The sequence below is a fragment of the Notolepis coatsorum genome (genome assembly GCF_963971535.1).
Source record: "Notolepis coatsorum genome assembly, chromosome: 3".
In the NCBI taxonomy this organism is placed as follows: domain Eukaryota; kingdom Metazoa; phylum Chordata; class Actinopteri; order Aulopiformes; family Paralepididae; genus Notolepis; species Notolepis coatsorum.
The window spans coordinates 25555091-25578119 of NC_140167.1; the positions used below are offsets into that span (position 1 = coordinate 25555091).

A 23029-nucleotide genomic window follows, 5' to 3' on the forward strand; every position below is an offset into this window, starting at 1 on the left:
GAAACTCTCGTAGATTATAGATTCATTACACATAAAGTGAAATATTTCAAGCCTTTATTTGTTTTAATTTAGATGATTATGACTTACAGCTCATGAAAGCCCCAAAGTCTGTATCACCAATACAAAATTTTAAATAGATGTATTTTCACTCAGTACTTGGTTGGGGCTCCTTTTGCACAAATGACTGCATCAATACAGCTAAATATATCTAGACTTTTCCACGATATTATAATTTATTGAGCTGCACCTGTATTGTAGCCGACAGTGATTTGTTTTTATTTGCCCCCATGTGGTTGAAGAGGGCCTGGCCTCACCTCTGTTATACTGCCGTTTCCCGGGGAGACGTCAACAAAAAGTGCCTTTGTTTAGGCAACAGTGATTTCGCACTTGGCACAACAATGTTCGCTCGCGCGTAATACGGGTTTTTAGGATTCTTTGGCGTACATTTATCACTCGCCTGTCTGCTTTTTTTGTTTTGTTTAAAGCTTTGCCATTTCGTTTTATACGGGCAGAATGGATTTAAACGAAGTAAGGCGTGTGTCTTCAGCAGGCTACCGGTTGCCAGAACGACCCACCAGCGCGACCACCAGGCCAATGAGCCAGTCGGTGTCTCTGCAGAAGCCGCCAGACAAAGCGCGCCGCGACACGAGAAGAAACAACTCCCCGCACTGCAACACCGTCGCACGGGACCAACTGTGGCGTGACTACGTGCGGACGGAGATGAGGGGGCTAAAGGAATGGTGAGAATGAGTTCAATCAAACGTGTTACAACATAAAGTGCATCAATTATTAGCGCCGCTAGGATCCTGATGACTCATGAGAGTGCGTAAGTACGACCACATGATCCACATCACACCCATCCTCCACTCACTTCCCTATCATTCACCACCCGGACTGAATACAAAATATCCCTTCTGACCCACCAATGCAGGGCCCCTTCTAGGCATAGGCAGTATAGGCAAATTCTAAGGGCGCCACCACCCAGAGGGGGCAACACATTTTTTTTATTTTTTTTATTATTATTATTATTATATATATATTTTTTACTAATACTACTAGTTATTTCGAAATACTGAAGTATTATCTATAGTACAGTTCCAACATTTATAACAATCCCATGGAAATGAGTGTTTTACAATGGCTCATTCATTTGGACGGTGAGTGAGAAATTCTCCAAACAAACAACTTCTGCTTCTTCTTCTCTCCCTTTACCGTATGGAACAGAATAAACTGTGATGCAAGGGGGCAACAGATAAAATCCTGCCTAGGGCAGCCAATTGGTCAGAGCCAGCCAATGCATCCACGGAAACGCTCCCCCTACCCTATACCTCAAAGATCTCCTCACCCCAGAACCCTCCACCTGTAACCTTCGCTCCGCCAACACAAACCGCCTCCTTCCCCCCAGGACCAAGCTCCGCACCATGGGCGACTGGGCCTTCTGCTCGGCTGCTCATCGCCTATGGAATGCCCTCCCTGACTACCTCAGAGCACCACAGAACAGACCACTGCTTCCTTTAAAAGAGAACTTAAAACATACCTCTTCACGAAAGCCTTCCCTTATAGTTTTAACCTTTTTATACATGCCTAGTGTGTTTTATCCCTTTTTTATGCTTTATGTCTTGTTTCTTTAATTGCCTAATGTTTTTAAAGTCTGTTTTTAGTCTGTTTTTACTCTGCAGCACTCTGAGACTTGGTTTCCAGAGTGCATTATAAATCGAATGTATTATTATTATTATTATTATTATTATTATTATTATTATTATTATTATTATTATTATTATTATTATTATTATTATTATTATTATTATCATCGTGTAAACTACTTGTGAGTCGGTCGCAGTCAGTGCTAACGGGCCTGACCCTTAGCTCAGCTCAACTGGTTAGTGCGGCCGCCTGTAGGTGAATGAATGAATGAATGAATGAATGAATGAATGAATGAATGAATGAATGAATGAAAACTTTATTTAACAGATTGCAGAATGGGTACAATACAGTAGGCTCAATAATTGTTAAGGGGATGCAGACCAGAGAAAGACGTTTGTCTTGTTTACATCAGGGTCCCCCATTTTCAATATGACATTTATGACATACACAACATATATACAGTACTGTTTAAGAAAAATATATACATTCGACGGGGAAGAAACAGTAGTGTATCTTGTAGACCAGGCCCATTGAAAATTGCTGTACTCTGTCGTCTACTCTAAGCCATCCTAGTTTGTCAAAGTGGGCAGCGGTGAGGTGGGTTCTAAGAGTAAGGTCAAGCAGTAGTCTGACCAGTTTGTTTTGTGATGTTTGTAATCTTGTTTTTAGCGCCTTTGAGGTGCTTTGGTACCATGAGGTGCAAGCATAGTCGTAGTACCCTTGAATGAGTGCTCATGTCAGAGTCTTCAGGGTATTCTTGTTTACCAGAGAGGAGATCCTGTACAAGAATCTTGTTCGTTGGTTGACTTTTTGGATTACATTGGATGCCATTTTGTCACAGGAAAGATTTGCCTCTAGGATGGAACCCAGGTAATTTCATCTTTCCTTGTGACAAAATTGTCACCCACTGTAACTGCGAAGCCGTTGGCCTTGCTGAGTTTGTTATTTGATCCAAAGAGAATGGACTCTGTTTTACCCAGGTGTAATGATAGTTTGTTATCAGTGCGCCAGGTGCAGATTCTGCCGAGTTTGAGATGCCGAGATGCCAACTTATTTTCGGTTGACTGTACTTGTGCTGTACGATGACATTTGAATTTAATACAATTACCACATGTCCTCCTCACAACAGAACGATACGATTCAGGTTAAAAATAAGCTAAATTACTCTTTAAATAGGGGCGGCTATGTGGCGTAGTGGGCAAGGCGCTCGCCACGAATGCGGAGACGCTGGGCTCGCCTGTTCGAGCCCAGCGCTCCACATTGCTTTCAGTTTAGCTGGTCGTTCATACTAATACACATTGGCCGTATTATGGGGTGGGAAACTGATGGGTGGGGATCGGGCGTTGTGGACAGCGACTCCTACAGGTCGGTTGGTGCGCCTGCGCAGTAGAATCAGGAAGTGTTGGGGGCATCGTAAGCCTCCCACGCGTTACTCCTCGCCACTGAGAGATCGAGCTGCGCAGGTGAAAAGATGCGACTGCTGTTACCTCAAGTACCGGAGGGGACTTGTGCTATGTATGACTTAGTCCACATTGCAGCCGGCTTGTGGGAGGCAAGAAACAGCGTTCGTGACAGGGGAGGGTTTAATTGGATGATACGAAATTGGGATGGGAGAAAATATAGAAAATGGGAGAAAAAGTGGATACAAAAAAAATTACTCTTTAAATAGCTACACACATTCATTTAGATTATAATTTTTTTTTACAGATCGATTCGATAGCTATTGGATTTCCACATTGCCATTGATTGGCCTATAGAAATATTATACATAATTGTGAAATTCGGCAAAAGAAAGCTTTGAAGACGGGGAGGATGGTACGGAAGAAATTAGAAGGTGGGAGAGAGAGAGCCATGCGGGTTATATGGTGTTTGTGCCGATTTATCTGAGACAAAGATAAAGGACAATATCCAGGGAGGGGGAGTGACGGGAGGTGAAGAGATTCCAAGTGAGGTATGGTGGAATGTCCCATCAAATCAGGAATACAGTACACAGTAGTTGATATATGAATAGAAATAACAATATACTAAAAAATACAAAGATAATTTGCTGTGAAAAGAAATTGATTAAGTTAGATAAAATAATAAACAAAACAATCTTTTGTCCGAAAATGAATAGGAAGAAGCAATATGCTTATCAGGTCCTATACCACTTATTGCAATATACCCTTAACAATTTTTCCAAACAGTGTTCATGTTTCTTCCAACAGAATCATCTTCAAACAGAATCACTTGTCCATCGATCAAGTTAATATAATAATGACTGTTAATACATAATAGTTATTTTACAATCAATAGGACTGTTGAGAGTTACAACCTCCCTCTTCTTTACTGTACATTTCTAGAATCACTATTTTATATTAATAAGAGTTACAACATCCCTCCTCTTTACTGTACCTTTCTAAAGTCGCTCTTTTGTAATTCATTTTGAACTATATGACGTTTTTGCTCAGTTTAATTTTGTCATCCAATCCATTCCAGATCCATATGTGTTCAGATCCTGAGTGTGTTAGTTATACTGTAGCTGAGATATGGAGTTCACAAGGTAAAAGTAATTTATACAATCCATGCAAGCCATTATCCATGTGGTAGCTGGATGAAATTATGGAGAATGGAGTAACTATTTCCTCAGCAGGATTGGCTAGGGTTGTGGGATTCATTGGATATAACACTATTTGTACAGATCATTTCCCTACACTGATTAGGTTTGCTAGAACTTTAATTGAAGAAAGTATTGGATTTTGCCCGTGCATGCTTGGAGGGAAACGTTTGAGGAGGAGAAAGAAGCTGCAGTGGGAGAAGTAAACGGTGTTGCTCAACGATTGACAGCTTATTTGTCCCTTGGTGGAATAAGGTTGCAGAGTAAAAAAAACACAGCCTATCGAAAATGTAGAAAATAGAGTAGAAAAGGTTGAGAGCAGGTGCAAGGAAGGTTATCAGGGAAGCCAAAATAAAGCACCGGAGGAAGTATTGCAGTACAAGAGGGCCTGATTCTCCTCTTAAACTGTTATGATCGAGAGTACACGGCATGTCAGGTTGATGTGTTGGGTCTGGAATGCCAGTCCTGAATGATGGAGTGTTTGAGGCTGTAAGCAATAGAGAGAAAGCAAGTATGTGCGTAAAAGTGTTTCAAGCTGTTCATAGCTCCACCGTGCCGGGAAGCAGAAGGCTCGAGGAGGAGAGAGGTGAGGTGTTTGAGAGGAAAGAACAATGGACGCTTGATTGTTATGTATAGCGAAGAGAAGCGCGATCCGATAAATGTGTTCTTTTCACGCAAATAACCGAAACACGCGACTCAGGCCACCGCTCCTGGTGGAGATGGATTGGGTTCTGACTGAGCCGACATTTTTAAGTGATATGGTGTCGGATGAGATGTTGGCTTTATTCAACACGGTGTGGGAGACGGGGTGGTCGGCCCGGCGGAGTGGAAACATGCCACGGTGACTCCCAATTCTGAAGCCAGGGAGAAATGCATCGAGCCCAGATTCATATCGTCCTGTAGCTCTGACATCTACTGTGTAAAACTGTCAGTGGTGGAAGAAGTACACAGTTCCTTTACTTAAGTTAGAAATACCCAGATAAATGAGTACTCTGGTCAAAGTAAAAGTCTACTTAAGTAAAAGTAGATGACCTAGTATTTGCTATTGCATGTACGTATCTAAAGTAAAAGTATGCATTATATGTGACGTTTGTGTATTCCAGTGCTTGGGAGCATTCAAACCTCAATCCATTGACCTCTAAATGTTATGCTGCTCTGATTTAAAATGTTATGTTAAAGTGGTACATGGTCCAGTTCTGCTAAATAATTGTCTTCGAAGTAACCAGTAACTGATGGCTTCAGATAAATGTAGTGGAGTAAAAGTATAAAGTTCCCTAAAATGAAAATACTCACATAAAGTACTGGTAGCTCGAAATGTTACTCGAGTACAGTACTTGAGTAAAAATACTTAGTTACTCTCCACCACTGAAAAGTATGGAACTTATAGTAACCAATAGTCTTGTTTATTTTCTAGAAACTAGAGGTTTTTGTTAGTAGAATACCAGAATGGTTTCAGGACAGGACACATGGAGGCTGTAGCTAGTGTGTTTTTTGCATATTGAGAAGGCTCGTTGGGATTGTGAATCAGGGGTTATTAATTAAACCACAGAGTGCAGAAGTAAAGGGGAGAATGTTTAACTGGATTAAGGACTTTCTTCTTAAAGAAAGAACAATTCAAGTGAGAGTTGGAGGATCACGCTCTGAAACCGTGAACATAGAAAACGGTACTACTCCTCAAGGAGCAGTTATTAGTCCAGTCTTATTCAGTATTATGATAAATTGTATTTTTCTAAATGTAGGGCAAGGGTTTTGGTTTGTTCCTTTTCGCATATGATTGTGCCCTCTGGGGGAGAGGAAGAAACAATGAGTTCTCATTTAAGAACATTCAGAAACAGTTAAATCAAGTTGAAGAGTGGACAAATAAGTGGGTCACACACATACTTCTTTGGATCAAAGAAAAGTATTGCTGCTATAGCGCTGTCTGTGGCTGGGGCTCCGCTGGAGGGAGGCAACTCATTTACATTCCTTGGAGTTTGGTTCGATGGAAAACCTACCTGGAAAGTCCATATTGAAAAAGTGTTAAATGTTCTACATAGTCTGGCTGGATGTGATTGGGGAGCAGAGAGGAGTCTGGCTGGATGTGATTGGGGAGCAGAGAGGAGTCTGGCTGGATGTGATTGGGGAGCAGAGAGGAGTCTGGCTGGATGTGATTGGGGATCAGAGAGAGTCAGAGTGTGATTGGGGAGCAGAGAGAGAGAGTCAGTGTGATTGGGGAGCAGAGAGAGAGAGTCAGTGTGATTGGGGAGCAGAGAGAGAGTCAGAGTGATTGGGGAGCAGAGAGAGTCAGAGTGATTGGGGAGCAGAGAGAGAGTCAGAGTGTGATTGGGGAGCAGAGAGAGAGTCAGTGTGATTGGGGAGCAGAGAGAGAGAGAGTCAGTGTGATTGGGGAGCAGAGAGAGAGTCAGAGTGATTGGGGAGCAGAGAGAGAGAGTCAGAGTGTGATTGGGGAGCAGAGAGAGAGAGTCAGTGTGATTGGGGAGCAGAGAGAGAGTCAGAGTGATTGGGGAGCAGAGAGAGAGTCAGTGTGATTGGGGAGCAGAGAGAGTCAGAGTGATTGGGGAGCAGAGAGAGAGACAGAGTGATTGGGGAGCAGAGAGAGAGTCAGAGTGTGATTGGGGAGCAGAGAGAGAGAGTCAGTGTGATTGGGGAGCAGAGAGAGAGTCAGAGTGATTGGGGAGCAGAGAGAGAGTCAGAGTGATTGGGGAGCAGAGAGAGAGTCAGAGTGTGATTGGGGAGCAGAGAGAGAGTCAGAGTGTGATTGGGGAGCAGAGAGAGAGTCAGTGTGATTGGGGAGCAGAGAGAGAGTCAGAGTGTGATTGGGGAGCAGAGAGGGAGAGTTAGGGTGTGATTGGGGAGCAGAGGGAGTGGGTGTGATTGGGGAGCAGAGAGAGAGTCAGTGTGATTGGGGAGCAGAGAGGGAGTCAGTGTGATTGGGGAGCAGAGAGAGTCAGGGTGATTGGGGAGCAGAGAGAGAGTCAGGGTGTGATTGGGGAGCAGAGAGGGAGTCAGTGTGATTGGGGAGCAGAGAGAGTCAGGGTGATTGGGGAGCAGAGAGAGAGTCAGGGTGTGATTGGGGAGCAGAGAGGGAGACGGCTCATGATATATCAAGCAATGATCAGATCCGTGTTTGTTTTATTTGTGGATCTTCTGCAAAGTCTGTATTAGATGAACTAGATTCCATTTAAGCAAGGGTCTTAAGAATCTGCTGCTTTTAGAACAACACAGAAGAAAGGCAAAGGAAGTTAGGATTACATTATTGGATGAGGCTAAACGGAGTCTCTCAGTGTCTTCTCAAAGAAAGTTAGGATTACATGATTGGATGAGGCTAAACGGAGTCTCTAAGGGTCTTCTCAAAGAAAATTGGGAGTTTACTGAAGGGAGGGAAAAGGGAAATGGGCTTGTTAATGAAACTCTGGTATGCTTATACAAAACTGAGAAATGTGTTCTTGTGGGTCCCAGTGCATTCAGGGGTTGGGGGAAATTAAATTGTGGATAAGATCACTACAGACTCTCTTCAAAAATAGTATATAGGTTTGGGCTTGTGGGCTGTCTAGTTGACTGAGGTTAAGGCTTGTGGGCTGTCTAGTTGACTGAGGTTAAGGCTTGTGGGCTGTCTAGTTGACTGAGGTTAAGGCGTGTGGGCTGTCTAGTTGACTGAGGTTAAGGCTTGTGGGCTGTCTAGTTGACTGAGGTTAAGGCTTGTGGGCTGTCTAGTTGACTGAGGTTTGGGCCCCTGTACCGTCAAACAAAATTCAGATCAAACTTTCAGACTACGTTGCAGATCAAATAAGTCTCAAGATCCAGCAATGGGAGACCACTGGGTAATTGCGCGACATAAACAAGGGAGTAGAGAACCAACTATTGTGGAGAGAAGCTACAATCCCAGCGTGGGTGCGCAAGCTGATTTTAAATGGGTTGTGCAGACATGTGCTGTGGTGTTACCACACTGTAAATTTCACAGAGTAAATTCTACTCAAACTGAGTACAATTTTACTCAGTTTGAGTAAAATTTACTCTGCGAAATGTACTGTGCAGTCAGAGGCTTTGGAGATCTGAGTATCAAGGGCCAATACTAGGGATGGGTACCGAATTCGGTACTTTTGAGGCACCGAACCGAAACACGTCGGTACTACCGAGTATCGAATCAAGTGAGAAACCGGATTTTTTTTTTTTTTTTTTTTTTTTTTTTTTTTTTTTGCTTTTTTCTTTTCGTGTCAACGTTCACACGCACAATATATGCTTACCTAGGATTTGACTTGATTCAACAACAAAGCAGTCGGAGCAATGACAAGCCGAAAACTGTCGAAATTGTAGTTATTTGAAGTTTGGATTTTTTTTTTTTGCGACTGAGGTAGGTAAATTACATTTCTTGAGACTAAAGTACCGAAAAAAGGTACCGTTGGGTACCGGTATCGATTCACAGGTACCGGTACCGGTATCGGTTCAAATGTGAAAGGTACCCATCCCTAGCCAATACTCACTGTGAGGTGTGCCTGGTCTGCACCTTTGTTTAACATTAGCTATTTTAGTATTTTTTTGATTGTCACCTACCTTTGTCAGTAGCTCATAACGGATAGTTGGACATTTTATATAGCACTTTTATCCAAAGCACTTTACAACTTGTACCTCACATTCACCCATTCCTTCACACACCGACGGCAGAGGCGACCATGCAAGGTGCCAACCTGCTCATCGGGAGCAGTTAGAGGTTAAGTGTCTTGCTCCAGGACACATCAACACGCTGCTGGGAGGAGTACCTCCTGAGTCCCGTAGGATAGTGAGTTGATCAGATGAGTACCAGATTTCCCAAGAATAAAATTCAAGACGTTCTCAAATAATGAATGCTGCGCTCATACTTTCTAGAGTCAATATTAAAGAACCCCAAATATAGTTTGTGTCCTGTGCTGATTCTAATTGTATCTGACATCACAACAGAATTAGCTTATCATCACAATCGTGAAACCCATAACATATGACCCGGGGTCATGACAGAATGGAAAATCTGGAACTTGAATTGAATTGAATGACCCTACCAAGTAGGGTCAAATACACTGTAGTGGAGTAACAAGCAGACTATTGTCTTTGTAATTCAGCGGGGTAAAGGGAAATACTCACGTAGGCTATGTCAAAGCTGTGGTTATTAATAGTACAGTAATTCCTAGTTACACATTCCTAGTTATTTCAGACATTAACGTTACTGTATTTGCCTACATTTGCATGTTGGCCTATGAAGCCCTACTATATTATTATTTGACATTGTTTTCCACAGGGAGAAGAATTGGAGTTTTCTCAAGGACTACGATCAACTGGTAAGAGGATAAACACACGGTAGCCTAAAATTCAGATTTAACCGCAAACAACCTAATCCATTTCCAAGAGCATGGCGATAAGACGCCCCAAATAATGTAGCTACTTATGGTGTGCGTTTCTTACCTTTTACCGGCGTTGCCAAGGAAGCTAATCCTGACTCCTCCAACCAGGCTCGGCTGGTCCCCCCCCCCGCACCAGACTAAAAAAGAGAGGCGATCGCTCCTTCAAGGCCGTAGCCCCCAAAGCCGTAGCCCCCAAACTATGGAACCAGCTTCCCCTGGAGATTCGATCTGCCCCTACGCTTGAGACATTTAAGGCCCGTTTAAAAACCCACTTTTATTCCCTAGCCTTCGATTAATCCTGATTCTCCCACACCCTAACCCACACACTCCCATGCAATTTTATCCTGCCCCCTCCCTCTTGTATCTCTTCTTGTGCTCTTCTGTCCCTGGTGTGCTATACTGTACTTTGTGCTCCCCTTTCCGCTTGTCCTATTTTTTTAATGTACTGTCCTGTCCTGTTGTGCCTTTTTGTATTTGTGTATTTTATAGGACATTGATTTTATGCTTTGACTGTACTGTACAGCACTTTGGTTGGCTCTCGAGCTTTTAAATGTGCTCTATAAATAAATTACTTGACTTGACTTGACTTGACTCGACCACATGTGCTCGCAGGGCCAGCCGAAGCCACAGAGGTCTTTACCCGACCACGTGCCCGTCTCCTCTGAGCGCCCGCCCAACACCACCAACCACACGGTGGGCAGCAGAGTGGCCACACCTCTGGGCGTGGAGCTGATCAGGCTGGACAGGCTGCTGCTGTGGACGGGCACGCATCACAGGTGCAAGAAGCAAGACGCGGAGATGTTGCCGTGGTAGAGTCCTCTCCTCGTGGTCGGCCGCGTGCTCGGGAATAAAGCCAATATTATTATTTAGCCTCGATAGGAGATGGTGTCTTTTTATTATTCGGACGGACACTATCAAAAGCCCCAAAGAGTGAAATGGTCTAAAAAACGTCTAGCAATGTTCATATACACAGTTGTTCCGTGGTTTTCCATAAACTAATGTTAAACTTGTATTGGGGTGAGGGTGTGGCAGCAATATCTAGGCTAAATATATAATATAGTAAATGATCATTCATACAGAAAACATATTTTCAATTAGACATATATATATATATTATTCAATATTTATATACTGTGTATGTTTATATAATATATTTATATTCTGTATTTTTCTCAAATGAAATCAAAGAAATACAACAGAGGTATCTGTCAATAATCAATCCAAAATATAGGCATTAATTGCAACCAACTCATCTGTAATTAAACAGTAGGATGAACAAGGGGAACATACAGTAGGACCTTTTTTTTTCGGGAGGGGGAACATAGGACACGGGGAACATAGGGATGACCCAGCTGATACAAGCTAGCCGGTGACCTCACACCCCACGCACAGACATGGGCAGACATGAACTGTCAAATCAGAAAAGTTTGTAGCACATGTTATTTTAACACTACCGGCAACCATAAACAAAGTAGTCGAAGCACAACAGCCAGTTCAGAGCCACCAATGGAACAACTGTATGGCCGCGGCTAATAAAGAGACAAGAAATGCATCAGTGAGCCATATCAGTCTTTAGGGCTCTCCAATGGTGTCCATCTAAATACAAAACGCTATCAAAAGGCCCATTTATGGGGTTGATTCAGGTAGAGATAGGGTCCAAATGTTGACTCAAGCCCCCTACCCTTTTGCCCTGTCACTTACTAAGTTAAGATAAGATGAGATGTTCCTTTATTAATCCCTGTGGGAAAATGCAGGCGTCATAGCAGCAATATCAGAGTAGAGGTAAAGAACAAGATACAATATGAATACAAAAGATAAAGGTGAGGGTCTGGTCAGTCGGACAGGTGAGACATACAGTATGTTACTCTATCAATAATAATAACACACTGACAGATGAGACATACAGTATGTACACTCCATCAATAATAATATCACACTATGCCAGAGTCTGTGCTGGGTCCCAATCCCACCCTGTATACATCTTTGCCATAGTCGCATTATATAGGTAAGGGATAATGTATAGCTACGAGCCTACGAGGTCATTGTCGCAAAATAATTGACCGACACAGAGTTTAAAATACAGAGGCGCCTCGACGAGGTGTTTTAAATGTAGTGAAGGTCAATTATTTTGCGACATTGACCGAGTATAGGCTATACATTATCCCGCTTATTACATGGCTAACTTAATAACAATATACCTAATTCATTTTACACCATCGACAAGACGAGATCAAATGCAGACGCAGTTCTGTTCTGTCGCTCGCAGCCGGCAGGTCTGTGGTCTGATTGCACTGATGACAGCTGTGCATATGTTGAGCAGCTTTCATGACTGCGATCTAAATGCTTGATTGCTCCCTGCTTAGATGTAGTGTGTGTCAGTGGGCTTGATTGCGAACAGCTGCGCACAGTGGTCATTATTGCTCGGCAGAGGTCCGTTATCGAGTAATAACGGACCTCTGACGAGCGCTATTGACCAATCACAATCAAGCATTTCGGCGAATGTGAAAATGCCATGTAATAAGACAGGATAATCATGAACAAATGTATAATCATGAAAAAAGTGGATAAGTATGGGAGTTTTTTACTGTCAAATTCCAGTGTTCTTTATTATTTTGGTTCAAAATGTGGATATTAAAAGATATTCCGAGCACATTGCTCATCATACCAACGCAAAGTCAATGCCTATCTAAAACTGATTTCTTGAAGATCTATAACCTATTTTATTTGATTTAGGTGATGGATCAGTCTTAACAGAAGGAGACAAGCACATTAATAGTCAGGTCCAAACAACTATCATGATAGCAAGACAGATTCTTCTAAGAGGGAGTGCCTCCAGTCTAAGAACGGGCTGCAGAGATTACAAGAGTAGCTGCATTTTTAAAGATATCCTAGAAACCGTTGAGATTGGAAGCATATATTAGAAAATGGAGCAAATATATAACCTTTTTGGAGGCACCTGACATGGGGTTATACTCAGTGGGGAGATGTGGGTGTTGTATCTCAATATAAGCATGGACAAAAACATGTATTTGTTTCATACTTACCTGTCTCAGAACTGGTCTGTTTGTTAAGATATGTCTTGTTCCAAATATCTGAGTCCAGTGTATATGAGGCAGTGTATCTCTCATGACAACCAAGGCTAATTGTGTATGTCGTGATGATGAGTGGGTGGGATTAGGGGGGGGGGGGGGGGGGGGGGGTTGTATGTATAATGTGTCATTTCTGGAGCATAAATATGTGATGTACATTATGTGATATTTTGTTTAATAAGTCATTTTAAAAATGTTAATCGGGAAGATCTATAACCCAATTGAACGTTATTTTTCCAAGGGTTATGTTTCTTGAACCAGACCAGATTCTTGAACACCTCGTTCTTTCAATAAAATAAGGAGTTTCCTGAGTGTGGAAGCATATTTTATGACGGCCGTATTGTGTAAGTAAAGTATATTGTGGAATTCTAGGCTTACCTTGATTATTGCCCTGAATGGATGATGGGGAGAGACAACACCAACAGTCTTAACAGCAGTGGAGCCAGCCAGCAATCAATATATCTAATGGCCTCCTCTATCAAATCAGCATGTCTCACAGCAAGAGCTATATGGTTCAGTAAGACTTGGACTATGGGTGCTTTATGCCAGTGCAGCTAAGACTACTCTTACAAAAAACTGAATGTAGTGCCGGACAAGGCGTTGTGGGGCATTCTGCACAACCCCAATTCTGGCCCTGCTGGTTGAGGTGGGAGAGACCACATTAGACTAAGAAGAACAAAGTTAGCTTTAGTTAGCTGTGAAACCTATTTTATCTTTTTTCGTTGATAAAATCACCTACGTTCATTGTAATTCTAACACTGCTGCTGGCTCCCCTGTTTTACCAGCTCACTGTCCAACTCTTTTACCTCAATTATCTCCTATTTCTCTACACAATCCCATTGATACTGTATCTCACATGTGCATGTGCCATGTCTGTCGGATATAATCCCCCCCAAATTCCTTAAAGAGGTCCTGCCTACTGTCTATAATCAACCTCTCACTCTCTTCTAGATCGTCCCTGATATCTTTAAACTGCCGACCGTCCAACCCATTCTCAGAAAACCTGAGAACCAACGTTATCTTATTTCCATTCCATACGATGAATGCAAAAAGAGGAGGTGCTCAAGGAACTACGCCGTGCCAGACCCCCCTGGTCTGTTTAATTAATGGCCATGTCTGGCCCATGTACGTCAAACACAAGAACATCCTAGATCCAACCCAACCAATTGATTACAGACCCATTTCAAAACTACCATTCATCTCCAAAATCCATCAAAAGATTGCTGCCCAGCAGCTCCTGGAGGTAATTGAAAATCACAACATTTTCAATAAATTCCAATCCGGTTTCCGTCACCAACATAGCACAGAAACAGCACTCTCTAAACGTAACCGATGACATCCTCATGCGGGCGGACCACGGCGAACACTCCATTATTGTTCCTACTTGACTTAACTGCTGCTTTCGACACTATCGACCATACCATCATGATTGAGCGGCTACATACGTAAGTGGGTTGGCATTTCTAGCTCCTGTTTAACATTTTACATTTAGTCATTTAGCTGACGCTTTTATGTTTAAACTGGTTCTCATCATATTTGACTAATAGTACATTCAAAGTTGCTATCTTCTACTGCCTCTATTCTCTTTGGAGTTCCGCAGGATTTATTCCTCTGCTCCATCATCTTCTCACTCTTATCTGTTACCCCTTGAACATCTATTGAACCAGTTCAACTGTATTTCTCACCACTGTTATGCTGACGATCTCCAACTGTACATGTCTGTCAAACCCAATGACACAGGTAATATTAACACCCTTAATGTCTGCGGTGAAAGAATGGATGTCATCAAACGTCCTATTAAATCCAGACAAAATAGAGCTCATTGGTTCGGACAGATTAATCTCTCAAGTAAAACCTCATATCGGTCCTCCATCCATCAACATTACATCCTCCGCTAGAAATTTGGGAGTAATCCTTGACCATAATCTTAATCTTTAATCACACTATCAAACTTGTTAGGGTTTGACACCGACCCCAAACGCAACGACACAAGAGAGTAGGATTCAGAGTTGCCAAAAACAAGGGCTTGTTTATTAAGACTAAATAAACAGCACAGACTGGGAAGAGTTCAAACAAAGACTGGAATACAAGCAAGGATGAATGTTGCTGCTCTGCAGCCTCTCCCGGGATGGTAGTCAGGGGAAGCAGACGCTGACGTCAGAGCCGCTCTGCAGACCTCTCTCGGCAGAATCTCCGAGGTGGTTGCGGGACCGAGAGAGAGAGAGAGGGAGCGAGTTAACTCAGAGTGCAGGTGGAACAGAGCAGGTGAACAGGAGAGGTGACTTGTACCCGAAAACAGAGTTATCCAAGTGACTGAATCTTCGGTGTAAATACACACTGTGAGTAACGTTCCAAACACAATCCCAAGTGATAGATATCTTCGGTGCAAAATAAACACTGAGCGAAGTCCCAAAATACAATTCCAATGTGATAATATCTTCGGTGTGTAAACACACAGTGGGAGATGTTAGGCCAAAATATTATCCCAATGAAACAATCCAAAAAAGGCTAAACGCTGGGTGAGTGACTGTCTGATAAAAAGCTGGAAATCTTCAGTGTTATGAAAACACACGAAAACGGAATTTGATCAAAGACAGTCATAAAAAACTCACCCAGGCGTTGTGCGTAAAGAGCGTTGGAACAGAATGGAGCGAGCGCGTCGCCTCGGGGAAAGGGTGTCCAAGAGGAATGCTTCTTGAATATCCTGGAGGCAAAGCACAGGGAAACAACAGCAGGCAGCAGGAACGGCGAATGCAACTGAAATATCAAAACGATCCCAACAAAACTTGAATGGGGAAACGGGGTATAAATAATACGGGAATGCTTAATTGACAAGCAGTGACAGCTGAGGGATGTGATTGATAAGCGTGTGGACGGGGGAGAACCAATCAACGACGTCTCTGGGAAGAAGCGTGTGAAATGGGGAAATGCAATGATTAACAGAAAACAATTGGAAACAGAGCGAGTAGGCTTAAAGGAACAGAGCGAGTGGGTGAGCAGCAGACCAATCATCACAGTACTTCAAGAAGCCTGTGGTGGGGAAAGAACCAAACCTTACAAAACTAGTACAAACCTGCTTCTTCCAACTCCGGAACATTGCCTAAATCAAACCTATGCTTTCAATCAGAGATTGTGAAACACTTATCAACACACCGATATTTTCTCACTCAGATTACTGTAATGCTCTCTTCTCCTGTCTCAGCGAATCAGCCATGTCCCGCCTACAACTCGTGCAAAACACAGCAGCCAGGCTGCTCACTGGAACCAGCCGTAGATCCCGCATCACACCCATCCTCACATCCCTTCACTGGCTCACCGTAAGGTATAGGATTGACTTCAAAATGGCCCTACATGGGCGGCTGGGTAGCGCAGTAGACTAAGCACTTGCCTACCACCGCAGAGACTCTGGGATCGAATCCAGCTGTCAGCGGTACCTCCGGCTTGGTCAGTCGTCCCTACTAACACAATTGGCAGTGTTAGCGGGTGGGAAGCCGGTGGGGTATGTGTCCTGGTCGTTGTACAACAGCGACTCCTACTGGTCGGTCGGGGCGCCTCCCACGCGTTACATTTCCCCAGTGAGAGTCCTCGCTGTCAGGTGAAAAGAAGCGGCTGGCTGACTCCACATGTATCGGAGGAGACATGTGATAGTCTTCACCCTCCCTAGGCCGACAGTGGGGGGGAAATGCGTGCAACGACCAGGGAGGGAATTGGCATAACGACTAAATTGGGATGGGAGAAAAATACGGGGAAAAAGTGAGGACAAAAAATAGATTTAGGCCATTCAGATCCTCCAACCAAGGTCTCCTATCTATAGGCCTCTCAAATCCTCCAACCAAGGTATCCTACACTCCCTACAGTATCTATACCCCACTCCCTCCGTAAATTAAAAGGTGATTGCTCTTTTGCCGTTGGGGCCCCATCCCTCTGGAACTCCCTCTCACTCTCTGTTAGATCAGCAGAATCTAAACGGCTTTAAAAAATAAAACTACTCAAAACACATCTCTACCAACTTGCCTTCCCTGTTTTGTGCTTTTTTTAATATTCTTATGTGATGTGTTGCACCTTGTTTTAATTATTGTGTTATGTGATGTACTTTGTGTTATTTCTGTCATGCGAAGCACTTTGCAACATCGTTGGAAACGGTGCTATATGAATAAAAACATACTTATTTACTTACTTTACATTGTGTGGCAAAACATGTATGGGCTTGAGCAGGTTCACCCAGGAAAACAGCTGTGAGAGGAGAGCTGGGGGTGGAGAGGAAGTAGAGAGAACAAGACAACAACATTTTGTTCAGTACAATGAAAATCTCTTTTTTCAAACAGAAGGTGTTGACATAAAATGACCCCAAATGTTAAATGTTGTTGTGAAAATGATGACTAAAGCCATTTTGATCTCTATCCCCCTGGATATAAACTAAATTAAGCCATTTCAGATATCCAATCTGCTTCTTCTGAAATATTGCATAATACACACAGGCTACCCTGATTGCCCCCTCTGTCAGTTGTCAGTAGTTGTAAAGGATATCAGCTAGCTAACCCACATGCAAATAATGAAACCAATTTGCTAGAATTCAGTACATTTTAGTGGTTCAGAAACATAATAATAATAATAATAATAATAATAATAATAATAATAAATTCAATTTGTACCGCACTTTATATTTGTGAAAATCTCAAAGTGCTACAGGAGATAAAGATAAAAAGTTAAATGAATAAAAATAATAGAAGTAAAATTTAAAGTAAAAGAATAATTCAGGTAAATGCCTTGTTAAAAAGAAATGTTTTTAGGCCCTTTTAAAAACTTCAACGGACTGTGGTGCTCTCAGATGGTCGGGGAGGGCATTCCACAGCCGAGGAGCAGCATCGCGTAACGTCTAGTTCTATCACTGATTAAGCTTGGCGACTCTTTCGAAGTTGGTTAAGGTTAGAGTTTGTCTTAGAGCAGGGCGATAGACCACCAGCCCTGATTGTTTGAGTGTCCAGAGCGGAGGGAGCGGGTGGAGGTCGGGGGAGCGATGAGCTCTTTTAGATAGGAGGGGGTGTTGCTGTGGATGCACTGATGGGTGAGGAGGGAGACCTTGTATTCAATCCTGGAGGAGACAGGGAGCCAGTGTAGGGAATGGAGTATGGGTGTGATGTGATCATATTTCCGCACTCTCATCAGGATCCTAGCAGCACAGCAACTGTGACAATTTATCACCTGCACAGTTAGCCAATGTTAACCTCCCATAGCAATCAATCATATTGGGCATATGAATTTGTTTACATTTGGAAACATGTATTATGCTACAATCTCCTTTCATCTGCCGCTGAAGTGCCCTTGAGCAAGGCACTTAACCCCCAACTGCTCCAGTGGAGTTGCTCAGTGGCCAACGGTGTCAGACTGTGGTTGTACTGGGCAGCTCCCAGGTATGAATGGAACTGTGTGAATGTGAAGCAGGGCGTAGCTGAAAAGAGCATCTGTGCTCAGCGAACCTACCCTGGGTAAATAAATGTTAAACAAACAATGAACACAAGGCCACGCCCCCTTGGCTGTGCTCAGAGAGGATGCACTAAAAACAATTATAACAAATCAAATGCGACATTCCACAAGTTTACAAATAGCCTACATATCTTAATGCATCTTAACATGAACATAAACTGGAAACACATCTTTAGGCCATCCTATATAACAAAATAAATAGGCCTAACAATAATAGCCTATACACAACTAGGCTATACTCATTCACTATCTGAGTTACAGTGATGGCAAATGTAGGGTCTGGGCACTCCAACTAAGCAGAACTTATGTGCCCACTGGTTGCACATCCAACACTTCTCCCATACCTCCCCTGAATGGCTGTGGGAGAAAGTTTCCATACAAACTAGGGATGCTCGATATTGGCTTTTTTACCGATACCGATATACCGATATTGTCCAACTCTTAATTTCCGATACCGATATCAACCGATACCGATATATGCAGGGTTTCCCCCCCCCCCAAAATGGAATAATTTCAGGTAATTAACATTACATATCTCTTGTTGTGGAATTAACACGCAATAAATAAAATTTGAATGTGTTCTTACTTGCTTGCCTGGGTAAATAAAGGTTATAGAAATGTAAAAAAAAATTATAAAATTAAATTTGAAAACCGATACCGATATTTTCCGATATCAGATTTTAATGCCGATATTGGCCGATAGTCGATAATATCGGACATCCCTAATACAAACCAAACAAAAACAATCATCTTCATCTTCATTTTCTGTTTCTTCTTCTTGCTAGCTGCCTTTTCCAGCTGGGTTGGAGTGCACTGGGGTGTACTATAGGCTTGGCAGGTGGTCTAAGCTGGGATGTATAGGCTTGGTATGTGGTCTAGACTGGGATGTATAGGCTTGGTACTTTAGGTGGTCTAGGCTGGATAGGCTTGGTAGGTGGGCTGGAGTGCATTGGGCTCTGCTCGGTCTGTCCTCAGCTCATCCATCACCTCCTCCAAGTTGGTGAAGAAATGGCCCACGTTGTGCTCATTAAAAGCACTGGCATGTGCTTGTCACATGTGACAACCAACCCCAAAGAGAATGTGATGACCAACCCCAACTGGAATGTCTTGTTAGTATCAAGGCTAACAACCATCTAAAAACTAGTTAGTTAACCAACAACAATCTAAACTATAGCTTTCCCTTCACACTGTTTAAGGGTAATAATTGTTTCATTATAATATAAACCCATTGTGTAAAAGCCTAGAAGAAAAATACTGAGGAGCTGAATATTTACAATTTCACATGAAAAACACTAAAAGTCCTCTCACCTCAAGTTCCGCTGTCTTACTCCAAAGAAGACTATGTAGGTGAGCTCTGATCCCAATTCTGGAAATGTCCATACCAAAATATGGGAGACAGCGCATTTTGGTGGCGAAATATAATGAATATGACAACAAACCCTGTTCTCCGCTACTATTGCATTTTACTGTTACATTTGCACTTTGGTTGGATGCCAAACTTCTTTTCACTGTACTGTGCTGTATAATGACAATATACATTGAATATAATCTAATGATAATGAGGAGGATAGTGGAAACGCTGAGGATAGTGGAGAGAGAAAAGTTACGGGTGAATTGGGCTGATCACTTGCAGATTGTCGCTGATGGTTCCATCGACCCCAAGAGCAAAAGGGCAGGATCTACAATGCTCATCCCCCGAACTGCAGATCACTCGAGGCGGACAGCTGTCAGAAGGGGCATCAGTATTCCCCTCAGAGGCACTGGCTATGGTGTGGGCGCTGGGATGGGTAGAGAGTATACTCTATACCAGGGGTAGGCAACCCTAGGCACGCGTGCCTGCATAGGCACGCGGGGGCATTTGCATAGGCACAGGGGGCAGCATTAAAAAAAAAATGAAAACTATATTTTTTTTTTTTTTTTTTTTTTTTTTATAAATATTATAGTGAAATATTTTGCACTGTTGTCGCATTTATCTTGTTGAAATCCTCCCACAGGTTCTTTTTACTACCACATATTTAATTGAGACCCTTTATTTGTTTATTATTTCAATTTAGCTGGAAATTGCTACATCATTCAGTAACATTTGCAGAGCCTTATAACAAAAACATTATTACGGTCACCATTGTGACCAGTGGGATTAATCAACAAATTGTATTATTTATTTTTCTATTTCATTGAACATTGCACATGTTAAAAGCAATTTTCTTTACTCAAAATGTGAGTATTACCAAGTCAACTTGTGTTCTTAAAACAATGACAATAAACATAGTTTTATTAGGTTGAAATAATGTGGTTGTGTACTTATTTTTCTGTTAACTTATTATGGATTGAAAACTGAAAACCTTAATGCACAGTAACTGAACTCAATATTTTTAAGTTCTGGTAACTTATTATTATATATTTTTTTACAGTGTAGTCTTGCGATCAATCAAAACTTATTTACACGATATACCTCACATTCACCCTCCATTCACATCCTGGTGTTCTCCATTAGGCCTGTAGGTGGAGCTATGACAGCACACGTACAGTACACACACCAATGGTGTGTGATGTGTCCAAAAATGAATGGGCAAATGTGAGTGAAATGGTCGCACTGTATGCAGCTGTTTGTCTGCATTGCACCCCCCCCCCCAACTCAGATTTAGGGTTGATACAACCATCATAATAATATTGTTAATAATAACAATAACAATAATGATGTAATAATGTAAAAAAAATCATTAAAAAGACCTGATTATGAGAAAAGAAAATTACGATGCATGGAATATTGTTGAGGCACACTAGTTACAACTATATTTCAAACAGGCACTCCATGTCAAAAAGGTTGCTGACCCCTGGATGTTCGATATTGCCTTTTTTACCGATATCCGATATACCGATATTGTCCAACTCTTAATTTCCGATACCGATATCAACCGATATCGATATATGCAGCGTTTCCCCCCCCCCCCCAAAAACACAACATTATGCATACTTTTCACAATAAATAAAATTAGAATAGAATAAATAGAAATAATAATAGAATTTGTTCTTACTTGCTTGCCTGGGTAAATAAAGGTTAAATAAATGTAAAAGAAAATATATATATATATATATTTTTTTTTAAACCAATACCGATCATTTCTGATATTACATTTTAATGCCAATATCGGCCGATAATATCGGTAGGCCGATAATATCGGTAGGCCGATAATATCGGTAGGCCGATAATATCGGGGACATCGCTAGTAGAGACTAGAGGAAGTTGAGGCTGCAGCAGGTAGTTATTTGCTCAGACTCGGCTGGCTGCACTGATGATGCGGGTCACGGGTCAGACCGGACCTCGTCTCAGAACTGTTATTAGCGCTATACCGAGTGGATTCGGCTGGAAGTAGGGTGTGCTTTCCATGGTTCGCAACTCACGTGGGTGTCGAAGACTTGATTGATTGAAAACTTTATTAACAGATTGCAGAATGGGTACAATACAGTACAGCTCAATACACACAATTGTTAAGGGGATGCAGACCAGAGAAAGACTTTCGTCTTGTTTACATCAGGGTCCACCATTTTCAATTCATCAGGAGACTGAGGCTGGTATAGCAGCAGCCATGGAGGCATTGAAACGGAAGGAGGTACTTGAGAGTGGCCTTGGGGGGTGTCTGACTGTAGCAGTCTTATAAAGGAGCAAGTGGGAGACTGAGAAGGGAGGAAGACATTAAAAAGTTAGAGGAGGGGACATTTAGCAGAATTAAGACTCACTGTGTGGACTGGCATGGGAACTGGCTCGTATTGGGAAACATGAGGGTGGGTGGCCTATGTGAGAGCTGTGGAAAGGAAGAGACCATACAACATGTTCTGTTCAAAGTATAAAGAGGAGCGAAATCCACTATTTTATGACGATTGCATAATATGTATCTTCTGTTATGAAAAACAGAAGATACATCACATGTTTGCGGACGACTCAGCCCTGCTGGTCTCTGACAAGAACAAGTTACAGGTTGAAAAAACCCTCAGCTCGGAACTAGGCAGAATCTGCATATGGCTCGCTGATAACAAACTATCATTACACATGGGCAAAACAGAGTCCATTCTCTTCGGTTCAAATAACAAACTCAGCAAGACCGACGGCTTCTCAGTTACAGTGGGTGACAATATTGTCACAAGGAAAGATGAAATTACCTACCTGGGTTCCATCCTAGAGGCTAATCTCTCCTGTGACAAAATGGCATCCAATGTAATAAAAAAAGTCAACCAACGAACTCGATTCTTGTACCGGATCTCCTCTCTGGTAAACAAGAATACCCTGAAGACTCTGGCAGGAGCACTCATTCAGGGGTACTACGACTATGCTTGCACCTCATGGTACCAAAGCACCTCAAAGGCGCTAAAAACAAAATTACAAACATCTCAAAACAAACTGGTCAGACTACTGCTTGACCTTACTCCTAGAACCCACCTCACCCCTGCCCACTTTGACAACCTAGGATGGCTTAGAGTAGATGACAGAGTACAGCAACTTGCAATGGGCCTGGTCTACAAGATACACTACACGACCAAGGTACCCATGTACATGGCAAAATACTTCCCAAAGGTCAGTGAATACCACGATCACAACACCAGAGGGAGCTCCACAAATCATGTTAAACCCAGATTCGGCTCAAATAAGGGACTAAACACGTTTCGCAATTATGCCACATCAATGTGGAACGCCCTACCCAAAGCTGTAAAGGAATGTGGATCACTACCCACTTTCAAAACCTCTCTCAAGAGACACCTACGGGAGACTGCAATTCAACACTGGCCCCTGTAAATATCCTAACCCAACCCCCTCCAATGTACAGTCATTTACCTAGTATGGTTTTGTC

At 42.4% G+C, this 23029-nt stretch overlaps 1 protein-coding gene across 1 annotated transcript; it reads left to right on the plus strand.

Moving 5' to 3' along the window:
* Positions 1 to 513: 513 nt before the first annotated feature.
* Positions 514 to 10774, plus strand: cimip5 (ciliary microtubule inner protein 5; the record flags this gene model as incomplete). The annotated part of the gene is made up of 3 exons (XM_084309943.1): positions 514 to 740; positions 9510 to 9549; positions 10225 to 10774. 3 exons carry the CDS (start codon positions 514 to 516, stop codon positions 10423 to 10425), a joined length of 468 nt encoding a protein of 155 aa, XP_084166069.1. The 3' UTR covers positions 10426 to 10774.
* Between the last annotated feature and the right edge of the window lie 12255 nt (positions 10775 to 23029).